Below are 22230 nucleotides of genomic sequence, written 5' to 3'. Positions count from 1 at the left end.
TCAATGGATAAGTTATCAAGGGGGATGTGACCATCTATTGCAATGAGAAATATATTCTCACAGTGAGTTTTCAATCATTGCACTTGCTTTTGCAGACCATGCTTGAATGGTTTCATGCCCCTAAGTAAAGTTTCATGAACCATCGCTGAGATGCTTTGTGAGCTTATTACACTGTATATGAATGGGAAAATGACACTCATGCACCTTACTAAATTCAAAGTAATGTAAACACTGTTTATTCACAGTAATTATACATCTTTTTGTCACTCGGTGATATTACTGATAGAATTACCAGTCTAATATTTAAAAGACAGTATAACTACTTTTCACAAAGGAGTGGGCACATCATAAAGCTGTGGATTTATATGTAGTGGACAGCACAAGTAGCACTTTTGTGAATGATCCCTATGGACAGCAAATATAATTAGTACTGCGGCAGCAGCGTAAATAGCTGTGTTAATGTCAAGCTCAGTAGACTAATTGATGACTCAGAAGAATCAAGAGTCCGGTAATATTGGAAAACCAGATTGTAAATCTGTTTTAAACTAATTAATGACTCTTAACGATTACTTTTTGTTGTTCCTTTTGTCTCTGATGAATTGTCTTTGGAATATGTTTGAATGTCTTCTTGTAAGTTGTGGTTTCTTTGGTGCTACTTACCTGATGTTTCAGGCAACTTAGCAGAATAGGCTGTCATGTGTACAATAGGGATAATTATTTTTCTCTATTATGTCCTTTATTTTTCATCAGTTATTCACTCTGCAGGCTCTAATTTTCACTTTTTGGGTGGAAACTAGCTGCTATAATGTCTTCCATACATAGTACACATGGATTCCTGCTTTTTATTCTCTGTAGCACTCAGAGAAGCAGCAGCAGTATGGGAGACATTATTCAGCAGTACTGAGCTGTGTACCTGTGAATCCAGCAATAAAACAATTGCTGAAGCTCGGTCTACTGCGGCCTTCCAGGTCTCTCACATTACTGAGTGTTCTTTACCCCTCCTTTCCTTTTCCTCTCCTTTAAAGGGAACCTGTCAGGTGCAATATGCACCTAGAATCACGAGCAGTTCTGGGTGTATATTGGTATTCCCTGCCTTACCGTCCCTGTATACACTAGCATAGATAAAGAGATCTTTAGAAAAAGTATTTTTAAAGTTTGTTGCTCATATGCTAATGAGGCAAGCGACTAGTCACAAGAGCGTTACTTCCCTTGGCTGGTCGGCCCACATAGGATGCTAGCACACCCCTGTGAGCGCATTAACATGCTAATCAGTGCGCAGCGATGCGCACATACCTCACACTTGATGGCGGCCGGAGGTGGATGGATGCGCACTGCGCATGATTCGGAGTCCCCAGCAATTCCAGTCATGTGCACTATACCTCACTGAAGCCACAGAGAAGCTTACACCCAGCATCAGTTTAGAGCGCACAATCGGAAATCCCAGGGACTCCAGATCATGCACAGTGCGAATCCATCCTCCTCCAGCTGCCATCAAGAGTGAGGTATATGCACGTTGCTGCGCATTTTTTAGCATGTTAGTACGCACACAGAGTCGTGCTAGCATGTTATGTGGGTCGCCCAGGCAAAGGAAGTAACGCCCTTGCGACTAGTCCCCGGCCTCATTAGCATATAAGAAACGAACTTTATAAATACTTTTTCTAAAGATCCTTTTATCTATGCTAGTGTATACAGGATCAATTAGGCAGGAATCGTGGTTCTGGGTGCATATTGCACCTGACAGGTTCCCTTTAAATTATAATAGGAGGTGTAAGCTGAAACCTCACTGTTCTGGAGGTCCGTCTTACTTTGACCAATTTATGAATTTAAGCTGTTTATTTTTGATGAATAGGGAGTGTAGGTGCCTTATGTAGGGGAATAAGTGTCTCACAATTGGAGAAAGAAGAATATGTCGCTGGTAAGATATATTACAAAGTTTCTTATATTCAAGTTATCTATAAGTTATCCATTAGGTATCTTGAAACGACAATGGCTATTGAATCTGTGGCTCTCCTACTATAGAATGATGTCATATCTGCATACTTTTCAATACGTTACATCTGCTATTAATTACAGTGCTATAGCCACATAGACCTCATACTGGATTTCTCTCTGATTCTTTGTCCAGGATTGATTAAGCAATAGACAATACACGGCAAGTGAACTGTGAATTGCCTTTCATACATACTGACTTTCAGTTAATCATTTCACTCTGTCATGCTTTATTCCCAGGGAGCATAACCAGAATATATAGCCCAAGGCTTGCAGTCTATTATCCTTTAGCTTTCATAAACAAATGTCTAAACAAAGATTGTATCTTGTTTTCATACAGTAAAATGGGGATTGATTACCCAATATTATATTTAGTATTGATCAACCATTTTGGCTGCCATCCCTTTAAAGATAATTCTTCGGTATGATACTGACCTTCAGCAAGTCATATTCAGCTTAAAGGCAAATAAATTGTATATTCTGTAATGCATTTCCAAGACATCTTAGTTTAATAGTATGTTTTTTTGATTAACTGAGAAAATATAATATTCTCCTTGTCATCTTAACAAAAGCAGGTTAGCAGGTTTTGCTATTTGCATTCTTTACCTTCATGGGTAAAACTGGTTAAGGATGCAATCATCGTACTAAATTAAGCAGAAAATAGGTAATAAATTGATTAATGGGTTTATTATTTAAATTACTATGAACAGTGCAAGATCTTATTCTTATTGATAAATACTAAAAATCGATACATGTATTGTTTAGTAACTTTACAGATAAACAGTACAACATCATTCCCATTGGCCAGTACTTTAAATATCAAGAATATATAGCTAAAAAGCAATCCTTCATGTTTTACTATGCTGTCATCTCTACCAGCTCCTTGTTTAACATCGAAGGTACAAAATGTAATACAGCATGATGTAATACATGCAGTGAATCACAATGAGCAGTGGAAGTACACTATTAGAATACCAGATAGGAGCAAAACATTTTTAAAAGTTTTTATTCCTTATATAATAATAGAACACTGATAAAGAGAAGCCAAGTCAATATATTCATGGCCGAAAGTGTTGGAACCCTTGAAATTGTTCAGGATATGAAGTATTTCTCCCAGAAAATTATTACAATTACACATGTTTTGTTGTATACGTATTTATTTCCTTTGTGTGTATTGGAGCAACACAAAAACAACAGAGAAAAAAAAGGCAAAGTGGACATAAGTTCACACAAAACAACCCAAAATTGGCCAGACAAAATTGTTGGCACCTTTCCGTAAATGTAGGTAAAATACTTTGTTTCAAGCATGTGATGCTCATTCAAACTCACCTGTGGAAAGTAACAGGTGTGGGCAATATGAAAACACCTGAAACCAGATAAAAAGGGGAAAAGTTGACACTAAGCATAGAGAAAAGAAAGAGAACTCTGAGGAGAAACCAAAATTGTTAAAAAATATCAACAATGTCAACTTTACAAGTCCATCTCCAAAAATCTTAATGTTCTTTTCTCCATGTTGCAGAACATAATAAAAACGTTTACAACCCATGTGACTGTAGCTAATCTCTTTGAACGTCAACATCAGAGAAAAATTGATGAAAGGTTGCAATACAGGATAGTCCAGATGGTCAATAAACAGCCCCAATCCAGTTCCAAAAAAATAAATTTAAGCTATCCTGTAGGCTCTGGGTGAATCAATATCAATGTGAACTATCTGTCAACATTTGAATGAAATTAAACACTACAGCAGGAGACTCAGGAGGACCCCGCTGCTGACATAAAGAGATAAAAAAAACTGTGGGTTGCCAAAATGTACGCGGGTAAGGCAAATTCCTTGTGAGAAATCATCTGTGAACAGATGAGACCAAGATAGAGCTTTTTGATAAAGCACATAATTCTACTGTTTACCAAAAACAAATGAAGAATACAAAGAACACAGTGCATACAGTCAAATATGGTGGACATTCAAGGATGTTTTGGGGTTGTTCTGCTGCCTCTGGCACTGGTGCCTTTACTGTGTGTAAGGCATCATGAAATCGGTAGATTGCAAAAGGATTTTGGGTGCCATTGTTGTGCTCAGTGTCAGAAAGCTGGGTTTGCATCTTAGGTCATGGGTGTTCCAGCATGACAATGACCACAAACATATTTCAAGAAGGACCCAGAAATGGATGGAAACAAGTGCTAAAGAGTTCTTAAGTGACCAGCAATGATTCCGGATGTAAATCTCATTGTACACTTGTGGAGAGATCTTAAAACTACTGTTGGGATAACATACCCTTCAAATATGAGAGAACTGGAGCAGTTTGCAAAAGAAAAGTAGTGCAAAATTCCAGTTGAGAAGTGTAAGAATCTTGTTCATGGTTATAGGAAACGATTGATTACAATTATGTATTCCAAAGGATGTCCGTCCCCTTTTTGAAGTTTTTTTGTAAAACTATGTCCAATTTGCCTTATTTTCTCTGTTTTTTTTGTGGGCTCCAATACTTTTGGCTTTACTTATACTTTTAGATTTACTCTGAGCACAAGAATTAGACTCACCCCACTAACAGTATAATATATATACATATATTGCTAGTGGTGATTCTGTTTATTGGGGTGCAATGAGTCTTACATTTGTTGAAATAGATTGTAAGCTCACCCAATGTATATCAGTCCTGCAACTTCTATTTGGGTGGTTTCAATGGGAGGGACGGGAAACTGACAAGTGCTTCAGCATCTTACAGTACACTATCTTTAGTTCATTGGTTGGTCCTATATCTTTTTCAATATTATGGATGATTCAGAAAATTAATTTGTGAATTACTTTTAGGTTACCTGGTTAATGAAAAATCTGAATTTTTCTTTCACAGAGAATATGATCAAGTATACTGGAAGCCCCGACAGTCTGCGTTCTCGCACTCCAATGATAACACCAGATTTAGAAAGTGGAGTTAAAGTTTGGCATTTAGTCAAGAACCATGAACATGGAGACCAAAAGGAAGGGGATAGAGGAAGTAAAATGGTATCAGAAATATACCTTACAAGATTATTGGCTACCAAGGTATGTATTAATTTAATGTGCTAATAAAAGATATGGGATTGATCTAAGTGTTACTGACCATAATCATTGATTTTTCTATATCTCTTTCCCACAGCCACATTTTAAATATTTAGTAAATTCTTAAATCATCATGGGAAACTTTGATGTAAAAGTAATGAAACTAATCCAACTGAAATGAGAGGTTTGTGGTTGGCAGATTAAAGGGGTTTATAATTAAATCTACCTTTCAATATTATATCTACTTTGGGTCCAACATTCTGTGCCAACTAAATTCCTAACATGGAAAGATAAGACAGAGTTAAACAATATCATTTGTGCTGCTTGCAGCCACTTCTAAAAATATCACCTAGAGTTAAAGAGAAGGATTTGCCGGACCCATGCGCAACGTTACACCGGACCTTCTATTCAGATGGGGTGCCAGTAGGTAGGAAAAGCCTTTTCAGGCATTAGTGATGGCTACCAAAAAGTCCAATGGAACAGTGTCTGGCAAATCTTTTTGTTTAACTCTAGAGCCATCGCTAGAAAAGTCTACAAAACTCCTCCAACTGGGGCTGCAGGGAGTTAGCATTGCATCTAAAAGTTTAAATATATTTATAGATTTGTATTGAAAAAGAAGACTTCTGAATTTTATAAAGATGTTATTTATTTATATTTGAACATTAATATTTTTATTTACTAGAATACAATGTACATATTAACTTTTATCCACTTTAAAGAATGTCCTGTGCTTTATACAGTATATAACATTTCTATTAAATATAAGTGTTATCAGAGAAAAAATCTATCCAGTATTTATGATTTTTTTTTAGCCTTCTGTTTAACACACAATCCACATCTTACTACAGCTCCAAAAAGAGTGGTAATCCTAAATGCCTATATCCCCTTCACCCCTGGCAATTTTATTTTTTTCTTTTTCATTTTTTCCTCCCCATAACTTTCTTATGCTCCCATCAATAGTGCGATATAACGGCTTGTTTTTGCAGGACGAGTTGTACTTTTGAATAAAACTATTAATTTTACCAAACAGTGTACTGGAAAATGGGAAAAAAATTCCAAGTACGGTTAATTTGCAAAAAAGTGCAATTGCATGATTGTTTTAGGGATCTTTTATTCACCCTGTTCAATATATGGTAAAACTAACATGTGATTGGGATGCCTCAGGTTGTTACGAGTTCGTAGATACCAAACATGTATACTTTTACTTATATCTAAAGGGTTAAAAAAATTCTGAAGTTTGTCCAAAAAAATAACTGCAGTTTTGTTGCAACTTTCCAAGACTTGTAGCACTCTTATTTTTTGGGATCTGGGGCTCAGTGACGGCTTATTTTTTGCATTTTGAGCTGATATTTGTAATTATACCATTAATTATGCATCGATCTGATCATCAGAAATCCAACGTTCCTGTGAGTGCCGATGCTCTGACGGCTCTCACATGAAATACGTCATGGTAGCATTATCGGCCATCAGCTGACCCTGCGCTACCATGGCAACCCATCGGCACCCCTTGATCGCATTACGGGGCCATCATTGGCAGTGGGGAACGGCTTGATTCCCGCCACGACCATATAAATTGCACTGTCAGATTTTGACAATCTAAGTGGCAAGCAGATGCAAGTGGATCTCTGATCTCTGATCCACCCAAGCCTGTTCTGCTGATCCGATCAGCACACATATGCGCACACATATGCACTGATTGCTGAGGGCTCACTGCCGGAGCCCGCAGTTACTGGGAGACACGTCATTGGATGTATATATACATCCAAGGTCATGAAGGCGTTAATAAAGAATTGAAAAGCTCTCTAAAGGTATGTCACATAGCGTCTTTTAGACACTGGGATATCTGAATAGTTTTTTTTAAACTGAAGAGGCTTCAGGTAAATGCCGGAATGGTTTTCCTAGAAGCATCTATTCTGATGTCCTTTGTCGCTACTTTATTTTGTAATTATCATATATATATGCTGGTTCCTTCTAAGCAAAAGCCAGCAGAAGAATGGACTAGTCACATTTTTAGCCACGTTATGACTTTTAATGGCTGAAATAGTTTAAAGATGTGAAAACAGACGGACCTTATGCCCAGAAAGTTGTTTTGACGTTGTTGTGCTTATGTTCACTCTTTTTGCCAGGTGGGTTAAAGGCAGAATCCGCCAGAAAAAGACGTTGTGTGCACATACCCCAACTATGCAGCTTTTCTTCTCATTTTTCCATGACTAGCGAAGTTCTACTGTATATTACAGGACAACCCTCTGTTCATTACATACTCGGCTTGCTATATCTTTATTGTGAACACCCTGTTCTTACAGTAACAATGCCAGGCTTGAAGGTTATTTTTGTGTTAAACCATCTTCCGATGTTTCTTGCTTTTCAATTTCGGTTACGTTCTGTTGCTATGTACTTTGGTTTACCTTTTGCTAAGTCTTAGTTTGTAAAAAACTGAAACCAAAAGGAAAGAAGTTCAGTATTCATCATCGCAAAGTAATAACACAAAATAGTGACTGACAGGGACAGACCTTTTATAAAGCACTCGAAGCTGTCAGACAAGTAAACGGCATCTTTTGGAGGAAGCTTTGTCTATCCCTGCAAGAATTTCTTCATGGAGAATGATTGCGTGACAGCTCAATAACTTTACGCTGTTGACTTCTCATTTATTAAATGCCAGCAACTTGTGTTCCATGGCTGCCGCACCCCCTCACATTATTCTTTTAGCTCAGAGCTGAGTACAGTAGACACTGCATAGGAGGAAGCCTTCTTTGTAACATTTCATTATACTAAAGACCTTATTAGAGGTAGCATTATAAAGAATCAGACTTAAAAAGATTATTCAAGGGAAGCTGCACAGTATGGGACCGAACAATGGGGCTCCAACATCGAGAGGGTCATTAATGCTAAACGTATCAACTCAGTGAAAGTTGCGATGTACAACACAGTTCTAAAAAATGTTTTTTCAAACTCTAAAACTTATTCCCTGTCTGTGCAGACCAACGATACATAGAGCAGTGCTGTACTACAGTAAACTTTATAACATATTTGTTTCTGATACACGTGCACTACTTCAAAAAGACTCGCAAAATTAATAAGCAAAACAAAATCATGTTTACTAGTGCTAAATGATTTACATAATATTATTTATTTTTTTTATTAAAATTGTTACCACATACATTAAATCTGGCTCTTCGAGCTTTAGTATTTGCAATGCCAAGTTGGACGAAATTAATTTATGTTAATTAATATAATGGGTAAAATCAGTAAACTTCAGAGGCAGAGGTCAGATACCCCTATACTACAGAAAATGTTTTATCTAGATTTACTTACAAATACTGACGCTAAAGTTTATTTTAACTTACAGACATCTGATGTTCTACCATGTAGCCTTATAGTTTGTGTACAGAATAACCAATGGCAATGTCATCTAATGCCCATGAGTCTGAAAAGGAAAAAAAATCTGTTTGACACTGAATGACTCTAGGCTGATTTTAGGCACGGCTCATGAATTTGCTGCTCTAGAGCCATGTGTGAGAGTTAAGAAAGGCACTAGAAACCAGTAGTTTTATCTATCCATGGTTACAACCACTCATATAGTGAAAGTTATTTGCTAATGGTCTTAACCATGTACACCTACTCTGCAATGCTCTACAACATAGGTAATTAGGAGAACTATAGTACATTTCTAAGTAGAGACTATGCTCCCCGCAGCCCCGCACTTCTCCGGTCACAGGCGCCTGCTTTGGTCTGCTCTGGTGCTTGTGACCAGTGCAGTGCGGGGCTGTGGGACCAGAGACAATACATCAGCCAGAGGGACACCGAACCTCTATTTGCGGATGATCCAGGGAGGACTGTGCTCTCCGAACTGCAGTCTAGGGATAACTTGGCTTTGTGGTGTTGGGGAGGGAGGGCAAGCAGTGAAGATGAATCGAATTTCTAATTGGAGGTATTTGCTAATAATATTGTTATTACACCTACTACATATTGGGATAGGAGAATGGAATACCCTTTTAAGGCTATGGTCACACAACAGAAGTTTACTTTAGAAAAATTATGTATGTGTTGAACTTGCAATCATGGCCTAAATCCAAGACTTATCCAAAGATACTCTAAACAATTGTCTTTTTTAAAGCATTCTTCCTTGTAGCACTGTTCCACAACTGCCTAAAACTCTATCAAAATCCTTTGCAAAATGACACTTCTTAAAGACCTTTACAAGCCAAATGTGAAAAATGTGAAATGCGTATTTCCTATGTGAAATCAAAGCAGGTATTTTTTTGTGTTCTAATCTGTATGAACAAAACATTGTGTGACCATACTCTAACACTGTACACTGTGTGCAGAATTATTAGGCAAGTTGTATTTTAGAGGATTTTTTTATTATTGATCAACAACTATGTTCTCAATCAACCCAAAAGACTCAAAGCTTAATAAATATCAAAGCTTTTTGGAAATTGGAGTGTTTTTTTTTTAGATTTGGCTATCTCAGGAGGATATCTGTTCGTGCAGGTAACTATTACTGTGCAGAATTATTAGGCAATTTAATAAAAACCAAATATATTCCCATCTCACTTGTTTATTTTCACCAGGTAAACCAATATAACTGTACAAAATTTAGAAATAAACTTTTTGACATGCAAAAACAAAACCCCATAAAATTAGTGACCAATATAGCCACCTTTCTTTATGATGACACTCAACAGCCTACCATCCATAGATTCTGTCAGTTGCTTGATCTGTTTATGATCAACATTGCATGCAGTCCATACCAGTACTCCACCTCCACCTTGCTGGCAGTCGGAGTGGAGCTCTCTGCCCTTTACTGATCCAGCCTCTGGCCCATCCATCTGGCCCATCAAGAGTCACTCTCATTTCATCAGTCCATAAAACCTTTGAAAAATCAGTCATAAGATATTTCTTGGCCCAGTCTTGATGTCTTGTTCAAAGGTGGTCATTTTTCAGTCTTCTTTACCATGGCCATGGCCCTGAGTATGGCACACCTTGTGCTTTTTGATACCCAAGTAACGTTGCAGCTCTGAAATATGGCCAAACTGGTGACAAATGGCATCTTGGCAGCTTCACGCTTGAATTTCCTAAAGTCATGGGCAGTTATTTTGCGCCTTTTTTGCCCAACACACTTCTTGCGACCCTGTTGGCTATTTGCCATGAAACGCTTGATTGTTCAGTGATCACGCTTCAAAAGTTTGGCAATTTCAAGACTGCTGCATCCCTCTGCAAGACATCTCACAATTTTTGACTTTTCAGAGCCCATCAAATCTCTCTTCTGACCCATTTTGCCAAAGGAAAGGAAGTTGCCTAATAATTAAGCACACCTTATATAGAGTGTTGATGTCATTACACCACAACCCTCCTCATTACAGAGATGCACATCACCTGATTTACTTAATTGGTAGTTGGTTCTCAAGGCTATACAGCTTGGAGTAGGACAACATGTATAAAAATTACCATGTGATCAAAATACTCATTTGCCTAATAATTCTGCACACACTGTGGACTCGATTTTAGACCGGAGTCACACTTGTGCGTGACTCGTGCAAGGCAAGCCTCGCATCATATCACCTGGTACGGCCACACACTCTCCTGACAGGAGCGTCTCAGCTGAATACCAATACATGCTGCTAACCCGCTCCTATCCAGAGAGCGGCAAGCCGTGCTGGGTGGTGGGATGCGAGACTCATGCTAATCACGCGCAAGCCTTAAACAAACAATTGGAGGTAGGTGAGAGTGATATAGTGAGGGAAAGGCCCAATTCTAAGAAGCCATAACTACACTTAAAAATGAATAGATAAAACAGAAAAAAAAGCAGAAATGAAAAAATGCTGAAAAGTAAGGATGCTTAAAAAAGTAAGAGTGTTAATAGTTTATTTGTATCAATTAATAAAGTGTGTCATTGAACAAAGGAGAAATGTAAATCAAATCACTTTGGTGTGGGCAACCTTTGCTTTCAAAGCAGCAGCAATTTTTTATATGAATACTTGGGATATTGGATGATTATAGTCATTTGTATACTGAACCAATTATATAAAACAGGTGATACTGATCATCATTTTCATATGTTGTTTGAAACACAGCTGAAAAAGAAACAGCTGTGTAGGAGGCTTAAAACTGAGTGAGACTGAATCTGTTACAAAGGTAAAGCTCAGCTACAGTCGTCTACTGTTCAAAGAAGTCTGACCAGAAATGCGACTCAACCAAGCACAAAAACATAGGAATTGGGGACAGAAAAATAGTTGTGGGTGCTCTGGACTGAATATTTGGCTGTAACAAGAAGCTTTTCACTCATTAATGGGCTGGAGAGTAGTACAATAATAAGTGACTGTAGGCAACAGTGAAGCATGGTGGAGGTTTCTTTCAAATTTAGGCATGCATTTCAGCAAATGGAGCTGGGGATTTGGCAGTATTTATGGTGTCCTCAATGCTGAGAAATACAGGCAGATACTTATCCATCATGGAAGATCATCAGAGAGGATCTAATTGACACCACATTTATTCTGCACCAGGACAAATACCAAATTGTCATTCAGAACTATCTTAAGCAGATGATATACAAAGAGTTCTGGAAGTGGTGATATGGCCCCTCCAAAGTCTTGATCTTTATATCATCAACTCTGGCTATGATTTTATAAAAAACAAAGAAGTTTGAGCATACCAACACCCACAGATCATCTATGGGTAGTTTTAAAAGATGTTAGGAACAGTCTCTGCTGGGTTCCTTAAAGGGAATCTGTCACCAGGTTTTTGCCACCTAATCTGAGAGCAGCATAACGTTGGGGGAGAGATCCTGATTCCAGTGATGTATCACTTACTGAGCTGTTTAGTGTAGTTTTGATAAAATCACTGATTAATCAGCAGTAGATTATCTTTACAGGACGGCTTGACTTTCTGCCAGGTAGGCAACCATATTCATGAACTCTGTATAACTGATAGATCTGCAGCAGAGAAAACATTGATTTTATCAAAATAACAGCAAACAGCTCAGTAAAGCGGGCTTTACATGCTACAATATATCTAACGATGTGTCGGCGGGGTCACGTCATAAGTGACGCACATCCGGCATCTTTAGTGTTGTTGTAGCATGTGAAACCTATGAGCGACCCAGATTGTACAATAAACCGTTGGTTGCATACACGTCAATCAATTTCTAAAAATTGAACGTCCGGTTGTTCAATGTTCCTGAGGCAGCACACATCGCTGTGTGTGACAGCCCGGGAACGATGAACACAGCTTACCTGCGTCCCGCGGCTCCCGCCAGCTATGCGGAAGGAAGGAGGTGGGCGGGATGTTTACGTCCTGCTCATCCATGCCCCTCCGTTTCTATTGGCCGGCTGCCGTGTGACGTCGCTCTGACGCCGAACGTCCCTCCCCCTTCAGGAAGTGGATGTTCGCTGCCCACATCGAGGTCGTATGGAAGGTAAGTACATGTGACGGGGGGGTTACTCGTTTGTGCGACACAGGCAACAAATTGCACGAGCCGCACAAACGATGGGGACGGGTGCGATCGCGTGTGTAAAGCAGCCTTAAGTGACACATCTCTGGAATCAGGGTCTATGTCTCTACATTATTCTGCTCTCAGATGGGGGATCAAAGACCTGGTGACAAATTCAATTTAAAAAACTGTCTTCAAGTGTAGAAAAAGGATTAATGCTTTGATGCTGTTTTGAAGGCAAGGGGCGGTCACAGCAGATATTGGTTGGATTTAGATTTCTCCTTTGCTCATTCACTGTGCATATTATTAATTGATAAAACAAACAATTATCACTTCTATATATGAAAGCATTCTAATTTTGCAAAATATTTTTCCACACCTGCCTAAAACTTAGAACTTTCAATTTTGTGTGCGGGGCCTATTTAAAATATATTACTTCAATCCATTTTCCAGTATATTAGTTATTTGTGTTGCTTTCTGAATAGTATGCAAAAGGAATCCACCAAGTGCAGGTGTTTTCAGAACTAGAATATTCATATCCTTAAAACTTGCATAACACAAGCAGGTGTTGTCAAAATCCACTTTGATTAAATTTATTCCTTTGCCGCTCGTAAGAATTAGTTTTCATCTTCATAAAACAGTTGGATTACCATTTTCACCAGTACATGAATTTATTTTAGTTTTTCCTGTTTCATAGCAGACACACTTATGTTACTCCGCCGTCACACATTATCCTAAATTATTTGCATCAGAACCAAACTAACATGAAACATACTGTACAGTAACTACAGTCACATAGAACACATGTACAAGTAGCATAAAGATAGGGTGGATAGGAAAAAGATTTTTCTGGTTTATTTTTCTTTTATTCATTATTTTTCATTATTTTACTTATGGCAATATCAGAAGAACTATACTACATTCATAATTGGAGGTATTTGCTGAAATTATTATTATTACATCTACTACATATTGGAATTGGAGTTGGAGATGGGAATACCCCTTTAAGTTAGTAACTGTTCTGTTTTCCCTACACGGGCCCTGAGACGTGTGACGTTTAACAGGCAGCTAAACCTTTATCTACTATAGTCCAATAAAGAGACTTTTGCTTGACGTCTGTATTTATTAAACATTAGTAAATGTGTTTTTTGAAACTAGGAACAATGAGATATGTACGATCAGCACATGTATAACACAACAGGGGAACATACACCACAGATGTCTGTACAATATCCATACAAATGTACAAACTGCTTGTATCTAGCTTAGTAAATGCAGCTGTCTAAACATGGTGAGAGTCCAGAGCTTCAGATGGCAACAAAACATAGGTTTCCTTACCAGTGATGCAATCACAAGGGGGATAAAATGGAGAATGTACTCAGTATGTGAGTCATTAGAAAATGGAGACTTCCTATCCAGAATGCATCTCAAAATGAGACGAGAAAAGTGGCATAAAATACAAGGTTAATGCTGATAAATGTTTGGTCACTAGAGGGAGCTAAAGTACAACCTAGTAAGAAAACATGTACAGCAAATCAGAACAATGCAAAAACACTTTAAATGCAGAAGACAGAACAATAACGGTTTCATAATGCATTTATAGAGTTGCCCTATTGAACATTTTACTTTCTGCTATCCCTATTATAAACAGTACTTATCATGTCCATGTAAACTTTTCATATAACATTCTTTTATGCATTTCTGTTTTAGATATATTGAGTTTATTATTTCAAAATACCATACAAAAAAACCTTGTAAAAGACTGTAACATTCAATAATGAATAATGTATTTTATCTTATTCTTCCATTCTGTTTTACTAACAGGGCACATTACAGAAGTTTGTGGATGACCTGTTTGAAACCATATTTAGCACAGCACATAGAGGCAGTGCTCTTCCTCTTGCCATCAAATATATGTTTGATTTCCTGGATGAGCAAGCAGACAAGCATAATATTCATGATCCCCACGTGCGACACACCTGGAAGAGCAATTGGTAAGTAAGAAACTACAATGATAGATAAATAGACAGAAGAATAAACACTTGAAAGGGCCAATGCATATGGCTGTATATTACAGATTCCTAAATCTTCAGTTGTGATGTATTGTTTGACAAGTGGACTTTATTGGTACCATCCTGTAGACCTGAATACCTCTGAGCTCGTATAGAGGCATACCAAGGCTGTTTTCTTATTCTATTTGAATCTAATCACTTGTAAGGCCACATCTGGAATATGGGATTCAGTTTTGGGCTCCACATTCAGGACATTCAGAAGTTAGAGTCAGTTCAAAGTAGAGCAACTAGACTACTACAAGGAATGGAAGGCCTCCCATATGATGACAGGTTGAAAAAGTTAGATATGTTTAGCTTAAAAAAAAGACGTCTCAGAGGAGATCTCATTTATATGTATAAATACATGTGTGGTCAATATAAAGGACTGGCACATGACTTATTCCTTCCAAAGACAATATTAAGGACCAGGGGGCATTCACTGCGAGTGGAAGAAAAGCGATTCCAGCAGCTAAATAGGAAAGGGTTCTTTACAGTTAGAGAAGTCAGACTGTGGAATGCCCTACCACAAGAGGTAGTAATGGCAGACACTATAACAGCTTTTAAAAGGGGACTGGATGATTTCCTCAGTGCACACAACATTGTCGGTTATAAATGACTTAATGACAAAATGGAGAAAGGTTGAACTAGATGGACCTACGTCTTTTTTCAACCTATGTAATTATGGAACATAACTAAAATTGTGATACATTTTATCGAGTGCCATAATTAAGCTAATGGCCTAAGCCCCTTATTGCAGTGCCACACAATCACCATGTAGCAGTAGAGATGAGCGGATGTGCTGAGATTCAAATTCATCAAATCTTGGAGAATTTACTGAAAATGTTGTGCACAATGAAGTTATTTTCTCCAAATTGAATATTTCTTATTATGCTTTACCCAAGTGGTAGTCACCATACCACTCTCCTGTGCTGCCACCCCGCAGCCTTTTGTCCAGTCACCAGCACCTTTTAGTATCTTTTTTCACTGTCGCGCGCATTTTCTTCAACCTTCCTAACTTTGGGCCATGGTTTCCGGCTCAACCATCCATCTGACTGACATGACTTGGGCGACGCATATTGTAGCATTGTGACGTCATGATGTTTGCTGTGGCACGGCATACAGTACCTTGTCCTGCCGGAAAACACGGCCTGGGGTAGAGATGATGAACAGTATGCACATGTTGGGAGAAGGGGAAAAGAAAAGTTGCCAAGGACTGGGCAATAGATTGCAGGAACAATGAATATGGGAATATAGACACATCCTACCTTTCTAATGTGAACAGGTGCATACTAAACATGAAACATAGTAACAAAATGGAGACAGTTGAACTCTGTAGTGATAAGATATGTGGAACAATGAATATGGGAATATAGACATGCATTATTGCCATGAAAAAACATGTACAAATTAAGATACTTAGCACACAAAATTGGCCAGATTTTATGTGAGCCCAACAGCCAGCGGCCATGCAACCTCATTTTTGTTGGGTCTCTATCAAACTAATTCCGTTGTTTGGGCTTAAAAGACCTACAATTTATGGTTAGAGAGGAACCTGCAAATGGAGAATTAAAATCGCCTGAGGCTGAAGATCAGCAGGGCTCAATCAGAAGGCATGACCCTGTAATCTAAGTATTTTTTTAGCATTTGCCTGTCCATCTACAATTCAGCAAATTAGGGGGCGGCCATTTTGTTCAATTTGTGTGGATCGAATTGCAAAAAATACGTATTTTTTTTAAACTTCAAGGAGAATTTAATTACAATTAAATAAATTTGCTTATCTTTATATAGCAGCCTGCAGCTCTGTTATACAAAGCTGACACTATAGTCAATAGTTATTTATGTTGTTTTAATACATAGTTATTGTACTATGCTAATAAATTAAGAATTGTAAACATACACCTTTCTTTCACACAACCACTAACTACGGTCGGTTAGGTTTGGCAACTTTGCAGTGCAGACGAGACTACCTGAAATAATTCTCCTCATCTCAGCTTAAATTCATAGTACCCAGTGTACAGTATCTCCAGGCTCTCCTCCATCACACACAAGCCAATATAGAGTTATTTTGGCCTCTGTAAAGTTATATTTATTACCAGAGAAGCCAAAACTGTCAGTAGCGTAAATTAGAGGCATGTCCTAGCTGCATAAATTAGAAAATCTCCTACTAACCAAAAATTACCAATATTACAGCATGCGTGCATAACCCTTAATGGGTTTGTCCAATGAACAGCAACAAACACAGTACATAGCAAGGGCACATGTATAAGAATATCTCAGCACAGGAACATTTATTTAACACATCCAATTGTGATGCTTATTATTTTTCCAAAATCTATTGATTAAAATATACTGTAAAAAATACAGCTAAAACAAGCTTCAATACAGTGGGGAAAATAAGCATTGATACACCACCGATTATGCAAGTTTTCCCACCTACAAATAATTGAGATGTCTGTAATTTTTATCATAGGTACACTTATATTGTAAAAGACGAATCCAAAAGAAAATCCGGAAAATCACATTGTATGATTTTTAAACAATCCATTTGCATTTTACTGCATGAAATACGTATTTGATACAATAGAAAAACAGAACTTAATATTTGGTACAGAAATCTTTGTTTGCTATTACAGAGGTCAGACATTTTCAGTAGTTATTGACCAAGTTTGCACACACACCTTACAGGTCTTCTTCAGATATTTCAGGTGTCGAGGCTGTCACTGGGCAACATTGAGTTTCAGCTTCCTCCAAAGATTTTCTATTGCATTCAGGTCTGGAGACTGGCTAGGCCACTCCAGGACCTTAAAACGCTCCTTACGGAGCCACTCTTTAGTTGCCCTGGATGTGTGTTTCGGGTCATTGTAATGCTGAAAGACACAGCCACAACATATCTTCAATGCTCTTACTTAGGGAAGAGAAGGAAGTTGTTGGCCAAAATCTCACTATACTTGACCCCATCCATCCTCCCTTCAATACGGTGCAGTCGTCTTGTTCCCTTTGCAGAAAAGCACCCCAAAGTAAAAGGTTTCCACCCCCTTGCTTCACAGTGGGAATGATTTTCTTGGGGTTGAACTCATCCATCTTTTTACTCCAAATATGGTGAGTGGAGTTGATTCCAAAAATTTCTATTTTGGTTTCATCTGACCACATGACCTTCTGCTATTTCTCCTTTACTTTTCCAGATGGTCATTGGCGAACATCATAGAGGCCTTGAGATGTGAGCAGGGGGGACCTTGTGTACCATGCAGGATTTTAAGGTTTCCTCCCCCTTGCTTCACAGTGGGAATGATTTTCTTGGGGTTGAACTCATCCATCTTTTTACTCCAAATATGGTGAGTGGAGTTGATTCCAAAAATTTCTATTTTGGTTTCATCTGACCACATGACCTTCTGCTATTTCTCCTTTACTTTTCCAGATGGTCATTGGCGAACATCATAGAGGCCTTGAGATGTGAGCAGGGGGGACCTTGTGTACCATGCAGGATTTTAATCAATTACTGCTTAGTGTATTAATAATAGTAATCTTTGAAACTGTGGTCCAAGCTCTCTTCTGGTCATTGACCAGGTCCTCCCTGTAGTTCTGGGCTCAATTCTGACCTTTCTCAGAATCATCCTTACCCCACGAGGAGAGATCTTGCATAGAGCCCCAGACTGAGTAAGATTGACAGTCATCTTGTGTTTCCTCTATTTTCTAATAATTGCGCCAATAGTTGTAGCTTTCTCATCAAGCTGCTTGCCTATTGTCCTGTAGCCAATCCCAGCCTAGTTTAGGTCTACAATTTAGTCCCTGGTGTCCTCTTTAGAAAGTGTTTTTGGTCATTTCCATGGTGGAGAGATTAGAGTGTGATTAATTATGTGGACAGTTTTTTTTTTATACAGGTAACAAGTTCAAATAGGTGCAATTAATACAGGTAATGAGTATAGAGTAGAAGCTTCTTAAAGATAAAATAACAGGTCTGTGAGAGCCAGAATTCTTGCTGGTCGGTAGGTGATCAAATATACATTTCATGCAATTAAATGCAAATTAATTATTTAGAAATCACAGAATGGGATGTTCTGGATTTTTTTTTTTGCTTCTTTCTGTCACAGTTGAAGTGTACCTACGATAAAAATTACAGATCCCTCCATGCTTTGTAGGTGGGGAAACTTGCAAAATCGTCAGCATATCAAATACTTATTTTCCCCACTGTACATATCATAGCCACTAGGGAGACTTAGAAACTTAAATAGCCATCTCATAGAGAATATCACAAAATCATGTTTTTCTTTTAAAATACTTGTAATCCTGATGCACGAATATCTGGATATTTTAAGCCAAAAAGATCGACGGTAGGAAAGGAATCATCTATGCATTTTAAATAAGAGTCAGAATAGACCTCTAACATGTACCTTGTTTGTGGGGCAAAACCTTCAGCAATCTACAGTACATTTATAACCACTAGGTGGACTTAGATACTTAGATAACTATAGCATAGCCATCTCATAGACAATATCATAAAAACATGTTTTTTTGTTATTTTTAGACACTCAAATAATTATAGCATAGCCATCATATAGACAATATCACAATCATGATTTTTTTTAATGTTGGTTTTCTTGAGAGATGCTTCTCTAGATATATACTGATCCGAGAGAAAGGTAGGTAAGGAAACATATGTGCACTTCAAATGGAGTGTGAATAGACTCTTAACTTGTACATGAAATGACCCCTTTAAAAAGCTTAAATGCATATCATAGCCACTGGGTGGACTTAGACCCTTAGACAAATGTATCATAGCCATCTCATGACTGAATATCACATTATTTTTTTTTTTTTTTAAATACTGGTAATCTGAAGGCATCCCTGCATAAGTGTCACTCAGTGACTACCTGGGTTCTGCCAGGTACACGGAACCCCTGGCGAGCGCCGCAACACACAAGGTACACGATACAATGGTGGGCCATGGTGCTAAGGAAAGGGGAGCAGGGTCACCTCCTAAACTCACCTGAGGCTGATCCCTGCACTCCCTAATATCCCTATATGGGTTCTTTCACACCGTTGCCAATCATGTGCCTATCCCTGTGTTTCCATGGACTCAACCCTGTATAATGTGCAAGGCAGCAGAAATGCTAGTCTCGCTCTATATTAAAGTCACCAAGAGGGTTAAACAGACAAGGGTAAAATAAACAGCAATCATACAAAGCACTCCAAACAACAAGAGGTAATAATTAGTGATGAGCGAGCATGCTTGTCACTACTCGGTACTCGCACGAGTATCACTGTACTCGGGCTGCTCGGCGGGGAACGAGTAATCTCGCGATACTCGTGCTTTACTCGTGGTCTTCATTTCTGCATGTTGGCGCTCTTTTGAGAGCCAGCCCTCATGCAGGGATTGGCTGGCAGACCACTGCAATGCCACAGCCCTGTTAGTTGTGGAATTGCAGTGATTGGCCGGCCTGCACAGCGTCACCGAGCCTTTATACAGGCCGGCGCGCTGTGCTCTGCTCACAGCTATTCTGACAGTGAGTGTAGGGAGAGTGTCGCTGATTCAGGGAAAGCTTTGCGGCCCTTTATAGTTAGTTCCGGAGCAGGGCTGCAAACAGTGTGACCAGAAGTCCTTCTCAGGACTATTCTAGTTGTATACAGGCAGGCAGGGTATAGCCAGGTCGGAGTACAGTAGCAGAGTCCTTCTCAGGACTATTGTTGCTATATACAGGCAGGGTATAGCCAGGTCTGAATACAGGCTAGTGACCAAAAGAGTCCTTGTCAGGACTATTGTAGCAGTATACAGGCAGGCAGGCAGGCAGGGTAGTGGTGACCGTATACCAGCCTTCATATCTGGGGCTGGTGTACACAGTGTAAAACAGTCCAGATAGTGTCTGACTTGTCTGTACTGTAATTGTCGCTCCCCAAAAAAACCTGTTAGGTTATTATTGCGTCCGTGCTTGGTTTTTAAAACCGCACGTGTGTGCCTGTTGGTGGCAGCGTACAGGTGCACTGGTGTGCGTTTACCAAACTATTATATAACGCACAAGTGTGTATAATACACGTCAGTCAGCAGTGGCTGATAGTGTCAGAGTTCTTAATTTTTGCTCCTAAAACCTGTGTTAGGTTATTATTGCGTCCGTGCTTGGTTTTTAAAACCGCACGTGTGTGCCTGTTGGTGGCAGCGTACAGGTGCACTGGTGTGCGTTTACCAAACTATTATATAACGCACAAGTGTAGTGTATAATACACGTCAGTCAGCAGTGGCTGATAGTGTCAGAGTTCTTAATTTTTGCTCCTAAAACCTGTGTTAGGTTATTATTGCGTCCGTGCTTGGTTTTTAAAACCGCACGTGTGTGCCTGTTGGTGGCAGCGTACAGGTGCACTGGTGTGCGTTTACCAAACTATTATATAACGCACAAGTGTAGTGTATAATACACGTCAGTCAGCAGTGGCTGATAGTGTCAGAGTTCTTAATTTTTGCTCCTAAAACCTGTGTTAGGTTATTATTGCGTCCGTGCTTGGTTTTTAAAACCGCACGTGTGTGCCTGTTGGTGGCAGCGTACAGGTGCACTGGTGTGCGTTTACCAAACTATTATATAACGCACAAGTGTGTATAATACACGTCAGTCAGCAGTGGCTGATAGTGTCAGAGTTCTTAATTTTTGCTCCTAAAACCTGTGTTAGGTTATTATTGCGTCCGTGCTTGGTTTTTAAAACCGCACGTGTGTGCCTGTTGGTGGCAGCGTACAGGTGCACTGGTGTGCGTTTACCAAACTATTATATAACGCACAAGTGTAGTGTATAATACACGTCAGTCAGCAGTGGCTGATAGTGTCAGAGTTCTTAATTTTTGCTCCTAAAACCTGTGTTAGGTTATTATTGCGTCCGTGCTTGTTTTTTAAAACTGCACGTGTGTGCCTGTTGGTGGCAGCGTACAGGTGCACTGGTGTGCGTTTACCAAACTATTATATAACGCACAAGTGTAGTGTATAATACACGTCAGTCAGCAGTGGCTGATAGTGTCAGAGTTCTTAATTTTTGCTCCTAAAACCTGTGTTAGGTTATTATTGCGTCCGTGCTTGGATTTAAAAACCGCACGTGTGTGCCTGTCGGTGGCAGCGTACAGGTGCACTTGTGTGCAATTTCCAGAAACTTTGATATAACGCACAAGTAGTGAATATACACGTCAGCAGTGCACAGCATTGCAAAATGCGCAAGGGCATTGGCAAGGAACAAGGAAGTGGACGTGATGGTGGTGCAGGCAGAGGCCGAGGTCGTGGGCAAGCTCTAATTTCGTCACAACAAAGGGCCACATCTAGTCGCTCGCACGTCCTGTCCCAAATTCTTGGGGACCGCAGCAGTACACCGCTCTTGAACCAAGACCAGTGTCAACAGGTTGTTAGTTGGATAGCGGATAATGCTTCCAGTCAGATTGGCACCACCACAAACACTCTGTCTTCCACACGGTCAAGTGTCAGTAGCCGTGATACTGCACCGCACATTTCTGAACCTGATCCTCCTTCCTACCACCAGGCTGAGTACACGTCCTCCTCGGACATTAATGATCCCACACTTGGACACTCGGAAGAGCTGTTCACGTTTCCATTCACACATTCTGGCCTCTCGCCAGCTCATATTGAAGTGGGTCATGAGGAGATCGTCTGTACAGATGGCCAAATATTTGAGCAGCCACGTTCTCACGAAGTTGGCAACGTGTCTCAACAAGTGGTGGACGATGATGAGACACAATTGTCAGCAAG

The 22230-nt window shown here is 39.2% G+C and overlaps 1 protein-coding gene across 1 annotated transcript in view; it reads left to right on the top strand.

Annotated features, from left to right (window-relative positions):
• The window catches only part of PLXNA4 (plexin A4), a 1083593-nt gene that overhangs the window by 1002965 nt on the left and 58398 nt on the right, over positions 1-22230 (top strand). The window contains exons 28-29 of the mRNA XM_075345346.1: positions 4836-5026; positions 14277-14446. Coding sequence (XP_075201461.1) covers positions 4836-5026; positions 14277-14446 — 361 coding nt within the window. The remainder of the gene's footprint in view (positions 1-4835; positions 5027-14276; positions 14447-22230) is intronic.

Source organism: Anomaloglossus baeobatrachus, chromosome 4 (assembly GCF_048569485.1).
Source record: "Anomaloglossus baeobatrachus isolate aAnoBae1 chromosome 4, aAnoBae1.hap1, whole genome shotgun sequence".
Lineage (NCBI taxonomy): Eukaryota > Metazoa > Chordata > Amphibia > Anura > Aromobatidae > Anomaloglossus > Anomaloglossus baeobatrachus.
This window is presented reverse-complemented; position numbering and strand designations above follow the sequence as displayed.